The 23,090-nt window shown below is 47.4% G+C and overlaps 2 protein-coding genes across 3 annotated transcripts in view; one reads left to right on the forward strand and one right to left on the reverse strand.

Annotated features, from left to right (window-relative positions):
- Positions 1 to 4,763, reverse strand: part of csmd2 (CUB and Sushi multiple domains 2) — a 244,295-nt gene extending 239,532 nt beyond the window's left edge. The window contains exon 1 of the mRNA XM_030347780.1: positions 3,894 to 4,763. Coding sequence (XP_030203640.1) covers positions 3,894 to 4,089 — 196 coding nt within the window. The 5' untranslated portion in view covers positions 4,090 to 4,763. The remainder of the gene's footprint in view (positions 1 to 3,893) is intronic.
- Positions 4,764 to 7,142: 2,379 nt separating this feature from the next.
- On the forward strand, positions 7,143 to 22,814 carry LOC115535979 (uncharacterized). 2 transcript variants are annotated; one of them, XM_030347620.1, is made up of 6 exons: positions 7,143 to 7,493; positions 8,424 to 8,544; positions 8,871 to 10,143; positions 11,862 to 11,987; positions 12,751 to 12,890; positions 22,739 to 22,814. In XM_030347620.1, exons 1-6 carry the CDS (start codon positions 7,219 to 7,221, stop codon positions 22,763 to 22,765), a joined length of 1,962 nt encoding a protein of 653 aa, XP_030203480.1. In that variant the 5' UTR covers positions 7,143 to 7,218; the 3' UTR covers positions 22,766 to 22,814. The 2 variants fall into 2 exon arrangements, with proteins under 2 accessions (XP_030203480.1, XP_030203481.1); XM_030347621.1 differs by lacking the exon at positions 22,739 to 22,814 and adding an exon at positions 19,132 to 19,399.
- Positions 22,815 to 23,090: the final 276 nt, after the last annotated feature.

Raw genomic sequence — 23,090 nt, forward strand, 5'->3', positions numbered from 1 at the left:
TCAAACAGCATGTTCACTGAAAAATAAAACAAAAAAAATAAGAAAAACTACATTTTACAAATTCCCCTATTTGCATTTAACACATGCAAATAAGCCCATTAAATAACATTGATTGGCTGAAGAGGTAGCAATCTCAAAAGGATGATTGCACTGTATTTTTCATATGTATAGTTGACAACAAATGAAAGGGAAAAGTGCCCAAGCTGAGACGCCGTCGCTAAGTGTCTATGCCTGTGTTTACGTTCAGCACTTCAGTATGCTGACGAATAACTATCAGGACTGGAACTCAGTCGGGCTGTCCGCATGTCCATCTGCCTGACTGCATACGTCTGTATGTTAACTAGCGACTGCATGTTTATGTATATCGGTCACTTTTGTCGGTCCTTCCATCCGATAAATCAGTTTATCAATCCACCTCTCCTTCAATCTATCCATCCAGCTACCACTCCATCCATCCATCTACACTCCCCCCCCCCCCCCCCCCCAACCATTGGAGACAGATTGAATGTTAATGTTGCTTTCAGAGCTACATCCCTTGCCATCCCATTTACCTCAGGCAACAGATTAAGCTCCACCTCAGTCTTCCACTGTTGGCTGCGACACCCGAATGCTTATCTGCGAGATGTAAACATATTGATAGCAAAGCGTCCTGCTCAAGGACACCTCCACCGTCATTTTCTCTGTGTGAGGGAAGTGTGTGTGTGTGTGGAGAAGAGTGTGCCAACTGAGCTTACCTTCAATCAAACCTCAAGACATTCAAAAATCCACCGCAGCAGTGCTGGTCTGATAATCTATTGAAAATGAAAGCGTGTGTGTCAGAGAACGTGTGTGTGTGGCTGAGATTGGTGTGACGCTCTGCCCAGTGACAGCGCACCAGCCATCTGGAGACAGATGACAGTGTGAATCACCAGAGGGGAAGGATGGGTGAAGGGGGGGGGGGGGGGGAAGAGAGAGAGAGAGAGAGAGAGAGAGAGAGAGAGAGAGAGAGAGAGAGAGAGAGAGAGAGAGAGAGAGAGAGAGAGAGAGAGAGAGAGAGAGTCCACCTCAGTATTGACACACACAAATGCCTTCAAACACACACAATCCTGTTTAAATGCCTGTTAGTTGGCCTGGGAGAGGTCGAATACGAGGCCCCTTGATGCCCGATAGCGATATCAGTCACTTAACAGGTCATTTACCACCAACATGAACATTGCTGATATAAATAAATAAGAAGGCATAAATCTGTTGTGACTCTCCTTACGCCTTGTGAGAAGGGGATAACAGGCCACTGTTGAATGGTGTGAACCAGTGTAGAGGGAGACGAGGAGAGAACGAGAGTGTGTGCTGTGTTCAGACGCTTGTGAATTACCACCTCTCTTACGGACGCTGACAAGCCACAGCGAGCCCCCTTTTCTGCTCTGTTACTTCCGCACTGGACTGGCTGAGGCGCTCTCCGAGGTGCTGAAATGTAACAGTTGGCGCTATTGTATCGCTGTTTGGACCAAATGGGTAAAGGACGCACCAAATGATAAAGCTTACATTTAAAATGAATTGTTTGAGGGGGGATAGAGCTAAACAGCAAATCAGACAACTGCGTAACCGCATGCCAAACCCCGGGTTTAATGGGGTGCTGAGCAGACTTTGAATGTGTCGGCTATGCTGCGTGTTAGCAACGCGAGGACCGCGTACAAAACGACTCTCCGCTGCTTTTTCCGCGGCTATAAACAGATCAGTCGCACATCACTCTGGTGTCACTTAAAGGCGGCACGTGAATAAAACACCCCTGTTGCTTTGGCGGAGCGCGGGTAAACGCCGTGAATAGGCCTACCTCATCACAAAGATGAAACCATTAAGGAGTGCCCTGCCGTGCCGCTACAGCAAGTTACACACAGCAGCCTGCAACGTCACGGCGCGAACGCAACCGGGTTTAGTTGCGGTGAATTTAAACGTCTTCGTGGCTCGCGGGTAACGCGAGAAAGCGTATGAGTGGCTGCTCGTGCGTCACCCCGGGAATGATCTAATAACGGCTCGCGAGTGGTGCTCGCGGGTTGTGAGTCGTCAGTGCTGAACAACGCATTGAGAAATGCAAAACACGTTATCTCAACAACCAAAAAACGGGAATCAAAGCCTTGCTTGAAAGGAGCTGACTTTATTGAGCGCCTTCCCCTCTGGGTCGCTGAAGCGGTCCGAGTCCACAGAGACTCGGTGCTCTGCTCAACATCTCGTGGAGACATTTAAAAAGCATCGATAATCTCCACCAGCAGCGAGTGAAAGGGCGAACGAGCCAAAGAAGGCGAAGGTACAGGGCCTAATCAATAAGGGCAGAATTCCTGACATGATAACTGTACAAAATAAACACAAAGATAACACAGGCGATTTGGATGGTAGTTTGTAGACCATATGTTTAGAGTCATCGTCGTCGGCAGACAGTACGTTTACATTTTACGTAGTACATTTAGTAAAGCGGGTTCACGTGTGTGACACACAAAATCCGGAGCGGGAGCCTCGTGCTCGCGTCGTGTCACGTCTCCACGCGCATCTGCACCACAGCGCGAGGCTCTGGTGCCGCTCAATGGGAGGATAGGGCAACTGCTCGTGGCGCCATTAGCAAGGGACCCGCGAGCAGGCCGCCACACCACAGGCTCCCACGCGGGCCCGCTCTCCAATTAAACAAGCATGTGGTGTGTTAACATGGTGCGTGATACAATTAAAGAGGTCCGGGGTTTTAGGCGACACGGGACAAACAAGCGTCCCATGACGAAAGCCCTGTTGCACTTCTAGTTCAGCGTAACGAACAATGACTACCCTACCAAATATTTGTCTAAAGGATGAAGTAGCTATACGTTTGAACTACTGGCAATGTAACCCAGTGACGTCGTTTGATATCACGGAGATTGTGGCACGCGGTAACTGGGCAATGTGGTCCCGTGTCTTGGATGGTATCAAAAAAAGGTACACCGCGTGGGTGATGGAACTATGACTCATTGCCAAAGTCTTATTGTGGTCGTGAGTTCTGTGTTTAAAAATAGTCAAAATCCCAAGCCAAGACAGTGATGAATAAACGTGTGGGTCAAAACTGCTCAGGCTGGCATCAGAAATGTGGGTGTTCATCAAAATGATTGATCTCAAAGTAGCTTTTTTGAGAGTTAAGAAATTATAAAATTGTGTACAATTAAATTGCTTTATGACGATAATTCATGAAGGCTCAAAGAGCTGTAGAATGTTCCGATATAATTAATCAGACAGAGGCCGTAGTGTGAGACACCCCCACCCCGCCGCCCGCCCGCCCGCCCGCCCGCCCGCGCACGCGCACACACACACACACACACACACACACACACACACACACACACACACACACACACACACACAAAGTCAGTTAAGGTGTTCCATTAGCGATGTATATTAGTGGGGCCGATTAACGACCAAACATTGACCGTAGTAAATGGGAATAGAGGCAGATGGACAACATATTGAGACGAATTACTGGCATTATGCTCTTGGTGGACGAAATTACTGATACCTCACGAGAGAGGGGTCCGTGCCACGAATAACAATTGTGCAATTTTTTTGAGGAACCACCTCGCAACCACCAAGACGTTATCACCCATCCCCATCCACCAGTTAACTCAGCACCACAGTCGATTCAACCTCCCCCTAGACACTTTAATGAAAGAAGACGGAGAGGGCGTCATAGGCCTAATTAGTCTTTAGATTCCGCTTTCACGAAAATACCACAGTAAACCACCCTATATGACTTTAACTTGGGGTGCTTTAACGGCGACATCCGCCGTTAACCCCCCCCCCCCCCCTACTGATTAGCATTCACCGACGGTTTGGGGGAAGCCTGCTGCATTTCTTTACAGGGAGCTTAGCATCATGGGGGGGAGGGAGATTGGGGGTAAACTTACCGTCCACCGAGGTGGCTAGGAGTCCCATGTACAAGAACAGCAGCCGGCTCCAATGGTGCGCTTGTATTCCGCGCTTCATTAGCGCAAAAAAAGGTATTCCTTCTCCTTTCTGGGGTGCGTTATGTGTATGCCTGCTGCAAGCGCATTCTGTTCTCCCGGCGAGTCCCACTCCGTCCCGGTTCGAGGCGGTTGTCATGGCAGGGTTTTTTTTCTGGCACGGACAGTAGTTCTCAGACGGTTTGCAAAGGGAGATTCACTTGGTGTCTGCGCGGTGAAAAATCCCAATGCATCGAGGCTCGGTTCTCGCAGCTGGACTGAACCATGTCATGCGTACCGATAGGGTTAGCAGAAAGCTCGCTTTCGAATGAGATTTAGGAAACACCTCGACGGTGGAAGGGAGAAAAACCGCGGAGACCGAAGGCGAGCGCTGACTTATTTACCCACGCGCAAAAATATCAAACAAGCGTCGGTCCCTCGTCGCTGGAAACACCAAACCCCAAAAAGGAGAATAACGCGTCAAAGACGGAGATTCATCCTTCACTTTATTCCAGAGCAGCGATTCGTTATTTCTTCCATCTATTTCCAATCATCAAAAGCCTTTGCCTTGTTGATTAATCCAGGTCTAAGTCGTTCCTCCTTAAACACTCAATGAAAATGTAAGATCCCCCGGAGAAAAAAAAAAGCCTAAATTGTCCGCATCCTAACCGAACACGTCTTTTCTGAAGTTGTCGAACAATGTTGCAGGCTGGAGATGTTTCAATGAAGACGGGCCAATGTATCCCCGTATAACGGACCTAAATAGCGTTGGCTACAGCATCTCGGGTCTGCACGACGCCAAGTACCAGACTGCAGACCTGCTCCGACTCAGCATCTCTCTCCCTCTCGATCTCTCCCTCGCGCTATCTCTCCCGCTCTCTCTATTACACACACTCTCTCTCTCCCTCTCTCTCACACATACACGCGCACACATACTCTCCCTCTCCCTCCTTCTCTCCCCCACCACCCCCTTCTGTCTCGAAGTCACTCTCACCATAATTATAACTGCTCTATATATACTTTATCGGCCTATATCAAGAAATTATATATTGGAATATTAATTCCAATTAAATCTAGTGAATTATTATAAATCCACGAGGATCCACCTAGTGCATCGGAACCAATTTAGCTTCATGCTAATGCTTATTCGACTTCAGAAAAGCCCAAGTCGTCAATTTTACAAAACGCTGAATCCAAATTCGGAACCGGATTTTCAGCTTTGCATTGAAATTACGGCATGAAATCCATCTTGGGCCAGTGTAAAAGCTGTTTAAGAGAATATTAGACGTGCATGTTGTCCATGGATATATGTGGCAATGTAAGATTTAACCCTTGAAACAGCTGACCTGGACATTACTGTACAATTATAATAACATTTTGCATTTTTATGGTCCGTTTTCTAATCAAAAGTCATGGTAAAACCATTTTTTGCCATGATTGTTCAAAGGTGTTTTTTCTTATTGATTTGAATAACAAATTGTAATAGCCCCCTCATTGGATTTACGTTTAGCCATCAAATAAGTTGATCGACGTTATCCGTCTGTTTCCCTACCAGGGTTGCATGAGTTGGGTTTCTAGTTATAACTGTCTGCCATGCTTATGCTTCCATCCAGGATTTGTTTCTTCTTTCACCCTTGCATCACCATCGTACCCCCGGAGCAGTATCGAACAGTGAACTTGAAGAAAGGTAAGAATCAAGAAAGATATTATTACACATGGCTTGTCTGATGAATAGGTTTGATCATAACATTCAATATTTCTGATTAATTTGACCCGCTTTTGTTGTGTTTTGAATTCGGTCATAACCTCAGCTTGCGATAACTGCCTCCATTTTGGAATCAGAGGCTTATTGGCGATACCATATTTGTACTAATGTTTTTACTACCTTACTACTCTTTTGGTCATTAATCGTGAAATTGTTGGTCATTATGGGGTGAAATGTTTGAATGTGCACAAGTGTTTCTAATGTTCAACGTTGCAAAGTAAGTTTTCAGTCTCTTGAATCCTCTCAAAATGGCAGTGTTGCATTGCGATATACAAGCCCCCTGGCTGACTAAGTGTGGACTCTGCATTGCAAGCAAACTCATTGGACAATGTTCAACCTGGTAGTCATAGTTGTATTTTGACAACATTTTGTCAACTTTTTTGATTAGTCTTACATAGATGAACATAAATCAAGTTTTGGCGAACAACTGGGTTAACCTCTCAGTGGTGTTACAATCATATTTCATGATTCTTTTTTTAGCCACATGTTGGCAGTGGTAGCAGCATACCGTAAAATCATGTACCCCCCGTTATGCCAATCCTATGCCATTGCCACCCCCCCCTCCCCCCCCGCCATACACACACACACCCCCAGCAGAGAGGGTGTGGGCCCTTCGGTAATCGTGGCCCCAGCTAAATGAACGATTTTGTGCCCACCCACCCACACACACACACACCCACACCCACACAAAATGTCTGTATCCGTGCTGTAACTGAAATGTGTCTCGACTTCGAGCTGGTGATGGTGATAATGTTCTCTTAAGCAATAAGAAGTGATCCATACCAAACTAATGTTTATGTACCATTAAAGCACTGGTATCACACTCTTGCATGTTTTAGCCCACGCAAGGATGGTTTCACAAGGTTAAAGCTACATATAGACGTCGATGTCTATAATGTCTATAACATGCAATTTTGCTTGGTGGGAATGCAGGAATCTTTTGATGTGCTCAACATTTTGGTCAAATTATTTGTTATAAACACATTTATACCATCTGGTTGTGAATATAATTATTTATTTTCATTTGAATTTAAGAATGGTTTCTTATATTACATTATCTTTAAATTTTAGGTCCATAACCTAATGATCTACCCAAATTGAAAGGTAAAGAAAAGGGAACCCCAATCTGAAGTCTTAAATGTGGCTTCCTAGGGTGACATTATGTGATTACCACCATTTAACTCACTAAACACTCAACTAGCTGGCTAACAGGCTGGAATCTGAAATGCCATGTCTTTCAAAATGTCATTCAAACTTTCATTAACAAGTAGGCCTGTCTGATATTATATCAATGATTAATTAGATAAAAGAAAGCCAAAGAAAACCATGGCTTTCAACTGAAGCCTTTCTCTCTGTCTGTCTCAAATAGAATTCGGAATGTGTTTTGTAGTTTCTATGGTACCTCAAACAAAGCTTCGTTATCCGGTTTACTTTCAAAACAACACAAGCCAAACCCAACATTGAGAAACAGTGTACCAGACTGACACAACGTTGCACACGTTGTGTTTTGTCTTGTGAGTAAACATGATGATAGCAGATCCTTTTAGACCACGACCGGTGCCAAAGCTAACATGGGCCGCGGCTGTGCCCTTTCCACGCTCTACTTGGATCCACCCATACGTACCGGAGGACGACTTTGACCGTGTTTCCTACACGATATGGAAGAACGCACAGAGACAGGGTACTGGTGTGCTGCGGACGAGGACGACGAAGGAGGTTGAAGTAGACAGAGATCAACGCTCTCTCGCGACACCCTGCAGCGAACGCTGTACTGTAGGAGCAGAGGACCAGGAAGGACGGTGAGTTACGTTGCCAACTGACTATCTCATGGTTGGGTTGGTGCACTGGGGAGGGGGATTGTTTCTGTGGACAGCATAGCAGTGGTATAACAAGACATAAGCCACCTTGTGTCTTTAACCACTTATAGGATGGGAGCTACTTAACATTATTTATTATAGACTTGACATTTATATAAAATCATAATATTTGCATGTGTAACATTGCAGTGTGATAGTTTAGTGGTGATAGTGTTTGACTCCCAATGAAAGGATTTGGGTACTATTGAGTTACTATTTAGTCATTAAGACAATGTTTTTGTCGAAGCAGATTGACTGTGACTTCAGAAATAAAGGCTAAGCATCCAGTATGTTTGATTTGAACAGGTGTGCCTAATTCCATGAGCTTAAGTATGCAGATCAGGTGGAACTTTCTGAGCTCCACACACACACACACACACACACACACACACACACACACACACACACACACACACACACACACACACACACACACACACACACACACACACACACACACGTCAAAGTTAATACGCACCATCTGCTTACCGGCCGGTCAAGGTTCTGTGTGTAACTTTGTGTGTCTGTTCAGTGGCCTGGCTCAACAGACCGGTCGACGGGGGAATGAGCCCCATTAAAAAGTCATAAACTCCTCCCAGGCCTCTGCCCTTTGTGCCCTGCCAGAAATAAGAGTAAAAGAGGGGTTACTTTATACGATCAATGCTGTGTCTAGCGTGACGTCGGGGTAAACTTATTGGAATAATATGACCCTCCTTTATTTTCTGTCATAGCGGCACACATAGACTTGGATAACTGTATCTTGACTTTCGAGCTGGTGATGTTTTCTTAAGCATTTAGAAGTGATCCTTAACACACAACATGAAAACAGGAAACGCAACTTAACAACAAGTTTGTGTGTACCTCGCTGCACAGGGTCAAGAGGGAAGCAGAAGAGATGTTGTCCATGGTTCGCCAAGAGTTGGAGGACCTGTATTCAGACAAAAGTAAGGAGTCACAAGGATGGGAAGATGAGCTGAGCAGAATAGAGATCCCGGTAGGTTGAAATATATGACATTAATGTATTCATAGTATTTTATCCCGGACATATGCCTTTGAAACTGTACTTGTGATTAAGGCTACACAAATACAATTTAATTTAATCAATTTAATTACATCAAAAGGCTTCTCTTTTCCGGATTTTAATTGTAAATACCAATGAAAGAAAACAGAAAGGTATTTTTTCCCCCCACATCTCCTTTGATGCATGTACAGGGAGTACAGCCTAGAGTTTGGTAGTTATGTATATTACACAGCGAGCACGATCTCTGTGGTGAGATAAAGCTCCTCTCTCTCCGCCCGCTCTGCATTCCTTCACACCAGGGGGCCCGCGTCGAGATGAAAAGAAGCAGCGCTGGGATTCTGCTCAAGGGGGTGAAACAGATTTGTGTGGACGGAAGCAGCCAGCCTACCAGCGCAGAGTCTCTGATCCCGTTACGTCCGTTCACCCGAGGGAGGTCCCTTCACCCCGCCGCCCTCCCCGAGGCCTCCACACCTGGGAGGAGCCGTCCCGCCCACCCTGCCGACACAGGTCGCGCCCCCCGACGGGCAGATCAGCAGGACACTCCCGCCCGTACCTCTCGTGCCTGTCAGACTGAAGGCGTCTACTACAGCAGCGATAGCGGCGACGATTCCCACGGGCTCCCGGGCCCGCGTCGCTTGACCGCCGACAGAAGCAGCAACGAAGAAGCGGCGGCTCCCACCTTCGGCAGTGGGCAGTGCCCCTGCGGAGCTTCCGGGCCTCGGCAGAAGCCCGCTACGTGCTATAGCTCCTTCTGCGACCTAGACCTCCCTTGTCGGCCCCTCCAGCCCGAGGCCTGCGATGCGGCCCTACCCGAGCCTTCGCCTGTGGCTGCCCAAACAGATGTCTCCCTCGCTCTACCAACGCCGACGCCCAATATCAAACCCTTCCAACCTTTTGAGGTGAGCTCGGGCCGTAAGTGGGATCCCCAAGCTCTTGAACGAGAATGCGACCGTCGACTGCTTGCTACCGACCAAATGGCTTCGGTGTTTCCTGCTGGCGCCCCTGCCGTGGTTCCTCCCGTATCCATGTCAGCTCTGGCTTTGGCAATGATCCCCGACGACCAAGTGGTGCCCTTTCCCCTCAACCCCCTCGCCCAGTTCCATGTTCCCGCGGCGTTCAGCACAGCCGCCCCCGCCCCCGCCTTCTTCCCCCCCGTCTGGTGCCGGGTGAAGGCTCCGATCCAGGGCAGGGCACCAACACCGCGGGCGAGGCTGTCGTCCAAGGTTCCAGCTCCGCGTCAGCAGGGCGCCTACGACCTACTGGCTGACTTCCCCGTACTCCGGCCCCATAACGTCAAGCGAGGCGTGGGCCCGGCGGCCCAGGTCTGGGGCGCAGACGGGAGGAGGAGGGGCCTGGCGGCGGTGCCGCAGGATAACCTCAACCAGCAGCCCGGTGGGGACGGAGACAGAGAGCAGGGCAAGGAGCACAGCCAGCCCCTGGTCCCCAGGCCCGTGTGTGAAGGAGGTCAGGGGTTCACGCTGGCCCTGGCTCCCCCACCTCTAGCCAAGCCAGGCCTGAGCAACCTTCCTGTGGCCAATTGCGGAGGGGCAGTCCACACACAGCCGATTACAGGTATTGTGTTGTTTTTTTCCCCACATCCATCCTAACCGTAGCATGTACCTCATAGAGTGTTTGTGGGACTGATGTTTTGGATGTTTGTACTATTCCACTGGCTTGCATTTCAACAGCCATGCTCCAATTAAGTGCAAGTGCCCGGTCATTCTGATCTCTCCATCGTTTTTTCAGTAGTTTCTTTCTAATGCACTGCCGTGATTTGAGTTTACCAGCACTCCAGCTCTTAGCCTTATAAACTATAATATATGCGCTGGCAGGGAAGCCAATTGTGGATATGACCTACCTATTTTTATTTTTTTTTCATAAAACTAAAGTTGACAACTTGTCAAAGTCAAAGAAGAAACTATTTAGAGTTTCAAGTGGGTGAGTCCAGTCTAAGGTACAGTAGGGGACAGTGTGACACAGTGAGGACACACACACACACACACACACACACACACACACACACGGCTGTGAGTTAGGATCCATTATTGATATTAATGACACCGTCACACTTGACTAATTAAAAGCCGGACCGAAGCCACACCTGGCCCGGTCAGAAAATGGGTGGAGTCACACCCCCATAGAGTCAGACTAATTAATCTGCCGCTCGCACGCGCACACAGACACACACAGACACACACACACACACACACACTACACGCCACTTGTGCTCAAGCTCTGGCTGTTTAGTTTTCTTGTGTCGAGACCTAAGTTTTAATGCACTTTTTTTGCCAAATAGCACATGTATCCTGCCAGCATGAGGATTATTTTCTGGAATGAAGTGATGTCAATACGCGAAAAAGCGAAACGAAAATTAAAACCACCATATTAAGCAACGGCTGGCCTCTGGCAACACGTCATATCACGGACCACTTTCCCACTCATCCACACACACACACACACACACACACACACACACTGACACACTCATAGTCCACGCAAACGCTCACCCACACCCACACACACACAAACACACACTTATGCTCAGACCTCATCCTGCGGGTGCGTGGGTGGGTGGGTGTTTTTGTAATTTTTGCACGCTGTGACTCTGCACCTCCGTAGCAGCAGCAGCACCAAGCACTTCCTCGGTTGGTTGACTCAGAGGCAAAATGTTTCCGTAATGAGGGGGATTACTGCGTGCTGGCAGAGTGAATTACACGGAGAGCCCTCCACACTGGCTGACTGCAGCGGAACACAGCCTCGGACACGGCTACGGGCATTACGTCAACGCAGCAACAGCTTCTCCTTATTATATTATTTTTAGAACAAAACTTTTTGCACCAACTGTATGCACAGCATGGTCGTGACTGCTTGGGCTTGCCCATTACGTGTGTGTGTGTGTGTCTGTGACTGTGTGTGTGTGTATGTGCTTGGGTGTTAAAGTGAGATATATTTTTATCCTTACAGCCAGTCATTGTTGTGATATCACAGGCTCCTTGATTCCACTCCCATCCTCTAGGGGGCGGCAGAAACGTCCTTCTGCAGCCTCCTCTACAGGGAGCCCGAGTGCCAAGCTCAGTGCTGGTGCTCAGACACATCATACCTCATGACACACACACACACACACACACACACACACACACACACACACACACACACACACACACACACACACACACACACACACACACACACACACACACACACACACACACACACACACACACACACACACAGACACACGTAAAAAGAGATGAGCGGTAACCTTTACCCCTGCTTACTCCCCCACCCAGAGACCGACGCAAGTGTAGGCGTAGACATGACCAGCACCCGCGTCGACCTCGCCAGCCATGCAGCTGCCACGCCGGAGAAAGCCGGGGGCAGCGATACCCAGCGCACGACGGACGCCGGCGGCAATGGTAAGACGATACCCCAGCCGGCTTCCTTTTTCACCGACATGTGTGTTGTTGGATTCTGTGTGTGTATGTGTACGTTTGTACGTGTTTGTGTGTACGTCACGTGTACGTGTGTGTGTACGCGTGTATGCGTGTGTCTCGAGATGAGCAGGGCACGGAGGTTTGGGATGGTTAAGTTTCACGATGGGCCTAATGAAGAATTAATGAGGCGATTGCAGGGTCTGGTGCGTTTATACTCAACCAGAACCCTGGCACCGTGGAAACGGTATACCTCCGAGGATGTCCCCGCTTCTTCTGTTACGTTTTATTATTTTTTCACGTACACTTGAAACTTGAAGTGAAAATATACGGCACCTACGAGTGGGATATATCTGAGACTTTTAATTTAATTTTTTTAGAAATGGCCGCCAGACAGATTGATAGCACTGGCGTAAGAGGCTAATGGTAATGGTGACGAATTACGTTTGTCAGATGGGGGAGGTGGGTGACATCAGAAGGGTATACTGCAGACAGAACTCAAAATCCAAAACACTCACCTCCCTTGTTAATTAGAAGCCATCTCTTTACCTGTCAAATGAGTCAAAAACTCATTGAACCTGAGTGTGGCAATAAAATAAAAAAACGGTTGCGTTTAACTAGCAGCCAATGGCAAAGCTGCGGCAGAGAGACAAGTATACAACGAGCATCTGTACCGTATCTCTGTATAACTTTCTTATAAAATATGTGTTTTTTTCTGTCCTCCTCCGCCTGGGACCATATTTTTCAGTCAAGGGCGAGTCTCCGGCTGCAAAGAAGAATGCTGCTTGCCAGGCCACACCTCCCTCTATGGTAGCCAATCCGTCGAGAGCTCCATGCCCCCATGCCGTTCTCCAGCCAATGAGATTGGACTTTACCCCCCCAACCCAGGTACCTTTTATTTCCCCACACTTTTTGCTGTTCGAGTTTAGTTTAAATTCACCGTTGAGTCGCATGTTTTCCAGCACCTATAGGCTAAATTGTCTGAATGCAATTCCAGGTACTTTCTGACCCGTCTTTGATTCTATCCACCTCTCTCATTTTATCTTTGTCCATACGTCTCTCTCTGTACATCTCACTATGTGCCGGTCTATCTCTATATTTTCCCTCTCTCTATCTGCCATTATGCAGCTCTTTGTCTCTATATCACTGTTTCTATGTCTCACCCTCAATCTCCCTCTCCATCTGTCTATGTTTTGCTGTCCTTATTTCTCCCGGTCTTTCTGTCATTATGTCTACGTCTTTGTATGTCTCTCTGTGCCACCCTCTACAAAGCCCCATCTGTGTGTATTATATATATATTAGAGCTGTCAAGCGATTAAAATATTTAATCGTGATTAATCGCATTAATGTCATAGTTAACTCTAATTAATCGCGATTAATCGCAAATTATTTTTCTATGCTAAATATCCCTTGATTTTTTTGTCCCATAATTCTTCTCATTTTAATTCTCTTATCAACATGGTGAAGTGCATCGGCTTGCCTTGTGCAAATGATTTTTTATTGATAACAACATTGGCATATACACTGATCAAAACAGGACGATACAAAAAAAGAGCCTATAGTGCAATTAAACGACTGCTTTGAACAAATGTCATTTGAACATAGCAGTCAGGCTACTGCTTCTTTGTTTTGAGCCAAAGAAAAAAAAAAAAAAAAAAGTTTTTTTTTTTTATGAAGTAATTGCGTTAATCGCGCGATAAAAATTTTAACGCCGTTAAATTTGGTTTGCGTTAACGCCGTTAATAACGCGTTTAACTGACAGCTCTAATATATATATATATATATATATATATATATATATAAAAATAGTGTGGCTGCATTCTTCCTTTTTTCTTTTCTTTTGAGCAGCCGAGTAATTTATGCATTTTATTATTATTTTATTTTGACCTCATGCATGAGGGTGAGTTCAGAGATGCACCCCCCCCCCCCCCCCCCCCCCCCCCCCCCCCCCGACCACCATCATCCTGGGACACCCCCCCCCCCCTGACCCTCCCTTACAGCCCAGCAGGGTAATTACTGCAGGTGAAATGCAAATCCCTCCCGGGTGGAGGATGAGGTGTAAGACCCTCCCGAAGGCCAGACAGGAAATGAGATGGAAAGGGCAGCGAGAGTGAGAGTGAGAGTGGGCGAGAGAGGGAGAGAGAGGCAGAGAAAGAGAGACGGAGAAAGGAGAAGGAGGAGGATTAAAAGGTGTGTGGGTGAGGGAGGTAGGCATTATAAAAGTTGTATTTTTGGCTTTGGAACAGCTGATGCATGCAGGGAGGCAAGTGAATGTTTATAGAGGTTGTGAGGGAAAAAAAAAAGGAAAAGAAATCACGAGAACACTGATGCATTTTAATATCGCGTGCACGCACTCGCAAATGCAAATGTGAGTGCGCGCACACACACACACACACACACACACACACACACACACACACACACACACACACACACACACACACACACACACACACACACACACACACACACACACAGCAGTGAAACAGAACAAACCACAAGTTGTTATTTTTCCGTTTCAATGACCACACCCTAAATATTCTGCCGTATAAAATGTTACGAGAGGCAGGAAACGGAGAACTGGGGAGAGATGAAAATGGAGATTCTCCCGAAACAAAGCCAACCAACAACAACAAAGATATACAAATCAGATAGAGCGTCTATCCTGGGGGAGCCTTTGCAGTCACCGGTGGTTTCCCTTAGAAAAAAAACGCAATTCCGCAACCAAAGTAAAATAAAACTTTTAAATTCAACTGCTCTTCCCTCCTCCAGTTCCCTCATCTATTTTTAACCCTGTCATCCACCCACATCTCTACTCATCCATTAAATCATCATCTCATTAGTTTTAAATTATTGTACTTATTTTCCAGTGTCCATCAGTGGACTTGGCAACCAGGCGTTCCTTGGCAGATGGCAGCCAGTCATTGTCAAGCTATAAGGAAAAAGCATTATCAAAAATAGAGGATTGTGAACTATGGTATGAGGCATGAGTTTGTCTCAAACGCATTATCCATTAGTCATACCAGGCGTGAGACAGTGGGTAACCAGGACGGAAGGAAGTGAGGGGGAGACAGAGAGCAAGAGAGAGAGAGGGATATCGAGAGACACAGACAGTGACAGACTGAAAAAGAGAAAGACACGTACAGTGAAGGAGAAAAAGAGAGAGGGACAAAGAGAGAGAGGTGGGCATATGAGTAGGCAAAGTGGGTGTGATATGTGTATGGAAATGGGGAAAAGTGAAGTTGTGCATACGGTGTGTGTGTGTGTGTGTGTGTGTGTGTGTGTGTGTGTGTGTGTGTGTGTGTGTGTGTGTGTGTGTGTGTGTGTGTGTGTGTGTCAAAAAAGAGACTCCAAGTGGGAGTCATAGAGCTCTCAAGCCTTTGTGAGTGTGACTGGCAGATATGCGGTGCACCAAAGTTTTCCCTCTTGCAGTATACACTCTCTCCAGCTAATAACCATGTTGTTTAGCTGTTGCTAGGCTACAGAGGTTGGTTGTTGTCCTGTGGCAATTTGGCTGTTTTTTCCCCCCGATTTTGTGTGTGTGTGTGTGTGTGTGTGTGTGTGTGTGTGTGTGTGTGTGTGTGTGTGTGTGTGTGTGTGTGTGTGTGTGTGTGTGTGTGTGTGTGTGTGTGTGTGTATTGTTCCTGAGGTTACTGATCGATTGGTCGCCTCAGTGTATGTAACATTTCAGAATAAGCAAGAAACATATATATTATATATTGAGGGTTTGATTGCACACATATGATGTGGAAACTTGTACATTAGTTCATTCCAAATGAGTGAAAATAAGATTCAAGGTTATTATGATGGCCAACACGCAGTGCATAATAAGCCAACAGAGGGCTACCACCATGTTGTCTGATTGACACAGATATCTTTTGTCAACACTTGTATTTGCATGTGGGATTTGAGATTATCCCCCAAACTCTGCTTGTGTATCCTCCAGTGTGCGAGGTAAAATGAAACAACAAATTGATCAAGCACCGCGTTTTGTAGAAATACATACTGGTGGTTTACATAGAAAAAGTCTTAAAATATCTCTATTTTTTTTTTTTCTGCATTTTCTTTAGCCCATAGGTTCTGCCATGGTCAAGTGAGTTTGTAAGCAGGCACATGTATAGAATAAAATCGTAGCTTTCGTTTCAAATGAAATTCAATTTGCTTAATGAAGTGCAACCTTGCCTGTGAATGTTGACTTAATGTATCATAATAATCCGGAAAAGAAGTCGGTGCGACTTCACACGGCTGCAGAAGTTATAGCAAACAAAGAATCCTGTAACTAGGCAACCAAAAATATGTTCTCAGGGCTGCGTCATCTGCAATACTCCAGGAAAATACTTCAGAGACCCCCTGGAATCATGGGATGCGCTCCCTCCACACCCCTGCCCAATAAGGGTTTGCATGGGGCGTGAAGACATCCACCGAAGAAGAAGTAGAAGTAGAAGAAGAAGAAGAGCAGCTGAATAGCCCTTCAGTGTGGGCCCCAGTTTGGGCCCCAGTTTGGGCTCCACTGGTGGCTCCACTGGTGGCTCCACTGTGGGCTCCGGTGTGATTTGGACATTTTACTACATTAATATGAGGTTTTAGTTTGGCCATCCTCTCTCCTGCTAAACCTGCCTGAAGAACCAAAGTCACGATTGACAAAAACACAATAATTACTTTGCCAGACATGTTTTGTGGCGAAACACAACCCTGAGAATCAATGTTACCTGAAAACATTACAGGCATGAAGCCTTGAAGTGTGCTGTTTAATGTATTCCTTGGTGTGGATCTGGTAGGATATTTTGCCCTGGTGGGAAAATTAGCATCATGTTGAAAGCTAATTAGTCTGTTATCATGCGATGAAAACACCATTCATCAGTGCAATGGCAAATGTTTGTTATTTTTTTTTGGTCTCGTCTCAGTATTGAAACCTTTCGACTCGCATTCGCCTCAAGTTAATTTCCTCTGCTGTATTGGCCTACTTATTTTATATTCACCCCCATACAACACACAAACACACACAGACAGGCAGACTGCGGCTGTGCTATATTTCGGAGATAGAAAACAGAGACAGTTTATTGAACCCGAACCACTCTTTACTTATTCATCCTGTTTGGGGAGGCAGAGCACACCTTCAGTCAAACACCAGCACGCACACACACACACACACACACACACACACACACACGCACACAAACACAGCCTGCTTTCCTTTTCCTCAAACCGTTTTATTTGTTCTGTCCAAAAAAAACAAACTCCACACCTTCTCCATATTGGCACTTTGTTGGCCTTTTCACAGTCCAACATTGATTCTCTCCTGTTCGGACCCACCTCCGGCCTACACCGCATTCCAGCCGTCCCCTCTCACCCATTCTTATTCCCCTACTGTTCTTTTACCATTGTTTCACTCTTGCTGCGTAGCCTGTCAGGCTATGTTTCCCACTCCCTTTTGTGTTCTCTCCCTGTCTCCCTGTGTTTTCTCTCACCGTCTCCCTCTCTTCAACTCTCTGTGAGGCCAACAGCGTCTCGCTCTTCTTCTGCAGTCACAATAAATAAAGTGGCCAAACGCAGGCACATGTGCTGCATGCCACCGCTAAAACCTTCCAAACGATAGCTGGGCCTCAGAAGTGTAAGCTTTTTTTTTTTGCCAACCGTGCAGCTGCATTTTCTGACCTCCCTCGATTCTCAATTTATTTCATGAAAGTGTCAACTTGCATTACGCACACGCAACACACACTCCCTGCCCTCGCGCGATAAATCTTCCTCAGACTAGACTGGGCTGGAGTCGTTCCGGAATGAGGATAAACGCCGAAAAAGTCACGTGAGAATATGGAAAATGCTGAACGCGTGTGAGGCCCAAATTAGAAAAACGCACGACCGAGTGTGTGTGCGCGCCTCGTGTGGTTTTTTTTCATGCGCTCTCACCGATGTGCACGTGTTTGTGTGGTTGTGTGTTTTGTTCGCATGCTTGCTATGCATTTGACACCATGGCCCTTTGTAATTAGATATGTGGGGAGAAATGAGAAATGAGAATGGAGAGAGAGAGAGAGAGAGAGAGAGAGAGAGAGAGAGAGAGAGAGAGAGAGAGAGAGAGAGAGAGAGAGATTATTTGTTGAGGCGTCCCTCCCTGATGGATGCTTTTCATAAGCCAGTCCCACTCAGAGCTCATCCCTCATACACCACACCCACTCCTTCCACCACTTCTCTAATCTACATCATGTTGTGTATCCACCCCTGCCACTTCTCACCTCCTAACCCTCAACACCTCCATCACCACCACCACCGCCCACCTCATCTCAAGCACCTGCACCACAAGTCCCACCACCCCCATCACTTCCACCAAAACCCCCACCACAACCGTCACCTCCGGCCCCACAAACCCCACCACCACCACCACCACCCCCCCCCCCCCCCCACCACCACCAAAACCCTGATCCCCAAACCCACCCCCCCCCCCACCCCCACCACCACAACCCCCAACACCCCCCCCCCCCCCCCCTCCCCAAAGGTTCATCCCATCTCCTCTCTCTCTCCTCTGATTGAGGAGGAGGTAGCGTCTCCCTGCAGGTGTGCGGGTGGTTGTGTTGACACAGCAGACCGTCGCTCACCTATCGCCGCAGCCTCAAAACAGCATCAGAGAGCCCGGTCAAACCGACGGCCACGTAGCAGCAGTAGCAGTGTGGTGACATCCCACCCCACTGCCTCGGGGTGATTAAACACACACACGGCCTGGGTTGAGACCGGGTGAGCCACATCGTCATGACGATGGGGGCCAGACTGAGATCGTCACTCCATCTCCCAGTCTCGTCTTTTGTAGCGGGTCGGTAGGAGGCGATCCTGCAACAACACCCCCCTCCCTGCCTCCCTCCCTCAACCCCTCCCCAACTCCAATCTCTCTCTCTCTTTTCTTCCGGCTGTCGGCTCATCGTCAAGCTGAACGCCTAAGAATCGGATTGGATTTCTCCCGCTGCAAATCACCAATATGGCCGTCTGTTCACAGGGCTTGGGAGACTGCGGGGGGAGGGGGGGGGTGGGGGTGGGGGGGGGGGCACTTGTATTAAGCGAAGGGCTTTAATGTTATGAACATGCACCCTGCCTGGAAATTGTGCATGCAGGTCTTTGATGAATCTGCTGATTTCCCTTCCAGCGCCTTCCTCCACGTTTGTAGGCGAACATAAAAACCCAAGATGGACCGACTAAGAGAGCCCCCTGCAACTTACCGTCACCCCCCCCCTCCCGCCATCCCCCAGACCTAATCTCCATGGAAATAGATGGGGAGGAAACTGGTGGAAACGGCTGATGTGGGAGACAGAGGGGGGTGTGGGGAGACGTGGAGGAGACAGCAGGGAGGCAAGAGGAAATATAAATGATTTGCATTGGCAGCGTTGTCTGCTCTTGTTGATTTAGGAACCGTGAATGGGCCTGTTTGTCAATGAATATCAATTAAAATGAAAAAAAAGTTGCCTGCTAGGTTAATTTTCAAGCGTTTATGAGGAAATGGAAACTCCAAGAAAGGAGTTCGGGAATATATATTCTTATTCATCCCATTTAAATAGACTGCTAGAATACTATTACTTAGGGGGTTTGACTTCAAAGCAGAAGACGCTCTGGGTTCGAACTGCAATTGCCGCAGTTATGGAGATGGATGCCTCGCCCCTACCTGCTCATGACAGGTATGCACAAAAACAAAATGTGGCATATGTCACGTTGGATAACAGTTGTAGGAAGGGGAAGGTCTTTACTATTTGGATTTGTTAAAATCCTCATACAGTATATAAAAACAAAGAAACAAACTAGTGTGTGTGTGTGTGTGTGTGTGTGTGTGTGTGTGTGTGTGTGTGTGTGTGTGTGTGTGTGTGTGATAGAGTATTAGGTTGCTGTAAATGTGTTGAAAAGGGCCAAGTGCAGAGGTTTTGGTTGCTGCATATGTGTTGAAGGCTAGCTAAGAGTGCAGTGGTTGGGGTCGCTGTATATGTGTTGAAGGCTAGCTAAGAGTGCAGTGGTTTGAGCTGCTGTACACGTGTTGGAAGAAAAGGTTTCTATATATGTGTTGAAAGGTGGCTAAGTGTGCGTTGAGAGCATTAAAAAAATACATCAGTGACATAAAGATGCTTGAGACGCACCAGACTCAAGCATCTTTATCTCACTAAAGTATTTTTTCGCCAGATTTTCACTTCAGGCTCTTTGGAGGGTTGTGAATCTCCCAAGGTACCCCACTACCCCAGCAAATGGACTCCAAAAAAGGCAATGCCCGAGAGTAAAGTGTGCAGCTCTTTGCCCAATTCAACTTGTTGGTAATTATTACATTCTATCGGTATATGCCCCCTGCCCTTTTCCCCTCCGTCCCTGGTGTCCACAGATGGGTCCCCATGGCAAAAGGGAAACGGCCCCAGGACTCTCTTCTTCCACCCTACTGGCACGTGGGGGTGATGCCGAGTAAGCCCCGCCCACACATGAACAGGAACTGACCCATCCACTCTCAATTTCTCCCCCTCTCTGGCATGTTTGATCTTTCCTTTCAAAGCCCATATAGAGCACATGATCATTTACAGATACGGCCCGCTTGAATAATTCAATATCCTTTTGAATGTGGAGAAAACTGCTCACCATGAAAGACTATGCAGTGCGAAATCTCTGGACAGGTGGGATCCACAGTGATACTTGCCTTAGAATTGAGTGCCGTTTTTTTATATTGTACAACACTCACTTTATGCTTATGCATACGTCAATTAACTTTCCCTTGAAGCAGACTATGTATTCTGCTTTGAAACCTGCCGTATTATCTGGGTCTCCCTCGTGTCGATGCGTAACCCCTCCCCAGTGGCCTGGGGGGGGGGGCATCGGGATTACCGTGGCGACGGACCGGAGCTCCGCTGTGCACGGAGAGTGGCTTTTGTGTCTGTGGTGAGGCTGTTGTGGCAGCAGCAGCAGCAGCTGCAGGCAGCTATATATACGGTGGCTGCTGTCTGCCATATCACAGAGAGACGAGCAGAGGAGGGGAGGTTAGAGGTGGCGACTGCATCACATTATCACGGTTCACTGCAGACACTTCAGCCGAGCGGGACGGAGAGAGAGGAGAAAAAAGAGGCAGAAGGAATCAAAAGAGCGGAACGGTTGTTCTGGTTCTCCTGGCAGCCTCTCTCTCTCCGTGTCTTTTGTGGCGAATTTGTCTGTCTGTATTTTTCCACAACTTTTCCATCGATTCCGCGCCACCTCGCTGAAATGTTGATGTCCTCTACCCATGCGTCATGCTCATTAGTTATGCTTGCTGCTATACCCACGTACACTCATGCGCACACACACACTTATGCACACCACCACACACATGTTTTTTAATGTTCCGAAGAAAAGTACATACTCCTCTCACACGACACCCAATTTATTAATTTAAGGGTCTTGTGGGGCCAGAGAAGCTCTTTGCCCAGCCATACGCGTTTCAGAGAGCAGGGAGGGAAAGTTACGAATTGAAGTCCTACCCTCCATACATCTTGTACCACTCACACACCATCCATGGTACAACCGCGGACGTGAAGAGAGAGACAATTTCACCTATTTCACCGGCACTGCCCGTCTTGGGAGGTCACTTGAGTGCAGGGGTAGGGTTTGATTGGGGGCCAGGACACTTCAGTCATCTGCTGGAACATCAGAGGCAGTTCCGCCCCTCTCCCTCTCTGACTCTCTCCCTGCCTCTGGCTGACCAGACTGACTCATGGTTTGAGGCAGCCAAGTGCGGACTCACTCTTGTAAAACATTGAGCAGGGCACTTTAGGAAATCCGTCGGTCTCTTTTTTTCAGGGTAATATCCTCAATATTTTACGAATGTCGATTTTGTGGCGGGGATGGTGGCATGGCCGGTGCTGCTGCTGTGATTTGTGAGGGTTTTGTGTCCATCGCCTCTCTCTCTCTCTCTCTGTGTGTGTGCGTGTGCGTGTGTGCTTTCCTTTCCCGTTTGCTTTCGTGCTGCTCAGAGAAGCGCATTGGGAGTCTTGACATCATACGATGGAAAGCCGGCGACTCGCGGTGGAGAAAGGTGTAAACAGTTTCTTGTGTGGCGGCATCCTAAAGCGAGGGGACCCCTGCTAAATCCTATCTGGTCCCCTCGGTTGCCTCCCGATAATCCCCGAAAAACAGCCCCAAAGAAGGGCTGAAAGGAGTCGCGTCAATGTTTGGCTGAGGCTCTGCTGTGGAGCTAGGAAGACGGTGGTCAGCAATGTTATGTGCATGGTTGTGAATGTTTGTTGAAGATGTGTGGGGAAATTCAGCATTTTATATTGTTTAAAGTCTACTTTATTCCGTGGTGATCCACAATGCTGGGTCCACTGTTCAGAAGGAGGCTGTGTGCACCCACCTATTTAGCCAAGTTTTTGGATTACCCTCCTAGTCTCTTTCTAGTCCTTGTTTGTTTTGTGCTCTTTTCTTTTGCTTCTCCTCATCACTGTAAATCGCCTTGGGTTCATTGAAAGGCGATACATAAATTAAATGTATTTGTTTCATCATTCACTGAATATGTCTTATGTAATTCGCTCTCTTTCTGTCTCCGTCTGTCCTCCCTCCCTCCCTCCCTCCCTCTCTCTGCCTCTCTCTCTCTCTCTCTCTCTCTCGTTCCCGTTGTCTCTCCCTCTCCTTTCTCCCTCCCTCTCTCTCTCTGCCCCTCTCTTTCTTTCCCTTTGTCTCTCCCTCTCCTTTCTCTCTGTCTCTCTCTCACCCTCTCCTCTCTCCGTTTCTGTTTTTCTCTCTGCCTCTCTCTTTCACAGAGTCAAGTCAAGAAGAGACAACTTTAAGACGTGAAAGTTGCAGCAGATGTGTAATGTGTGTGTAATGTGTCGCCAAACTAATAAACTTGTGTTAATCCAAACCTTGATTGACTCTTACTTCAGGGCCCCCAAAAATGCCTCCTCAAGTATAAAAGGAGCGTCCGGGAAGACTCTCTCTCAGCAGGCCTTCCGTAAGCCTTACACGCGAGCGTCCAGCTGTTAAATGCTAACTTGTATGCGACTTCCAAATTAATTGAGCGATGCGTAGCAATAACACCATCTTGTTGTGCCGCCGCCGCACGATAGTGAAACGACAATTATTCAACAGTGCCGCTCCGTTTTCGCCAGCGGA

Source organism: Gadus morhua, chromosome 22 (genome assembly GCF_902167405.1).
Source record: "Gadus morhua chromosome 22, gadMor3.0, whole genome shotgun sequence".
Lineage (NCBI taxonomy): Eukaryota > Metazoa > Chordata > Actinopteri > Gadiformes > Gadidae > Gadus > Gadus morhua.

Bases quoted from the DNA above. Each gene is read 5' to 3' on its own strand.
- LOC115535979 (XM_030347620.1), top strand. From the start codon at position 7,219: ATGATGATAGCAGATCCTTTTAGACCACGACCGGTGCCAAAGCTAACA. The intron at 7,494-8,423 runs GTGAGTTACGTT...CTCGCTGCACAG, and splicing joins GCAGAGGACCAGGAAGGACG to GGTCAAGAGGGAAGCAGAAG. The intron at 12,891-22,738 runs GTACCTTTTATT...TCTCTTTCACAG, and splicing joins ACTTTACCCCCCCAACCCAG to AGTCAAGTCAAGAAGAGACA.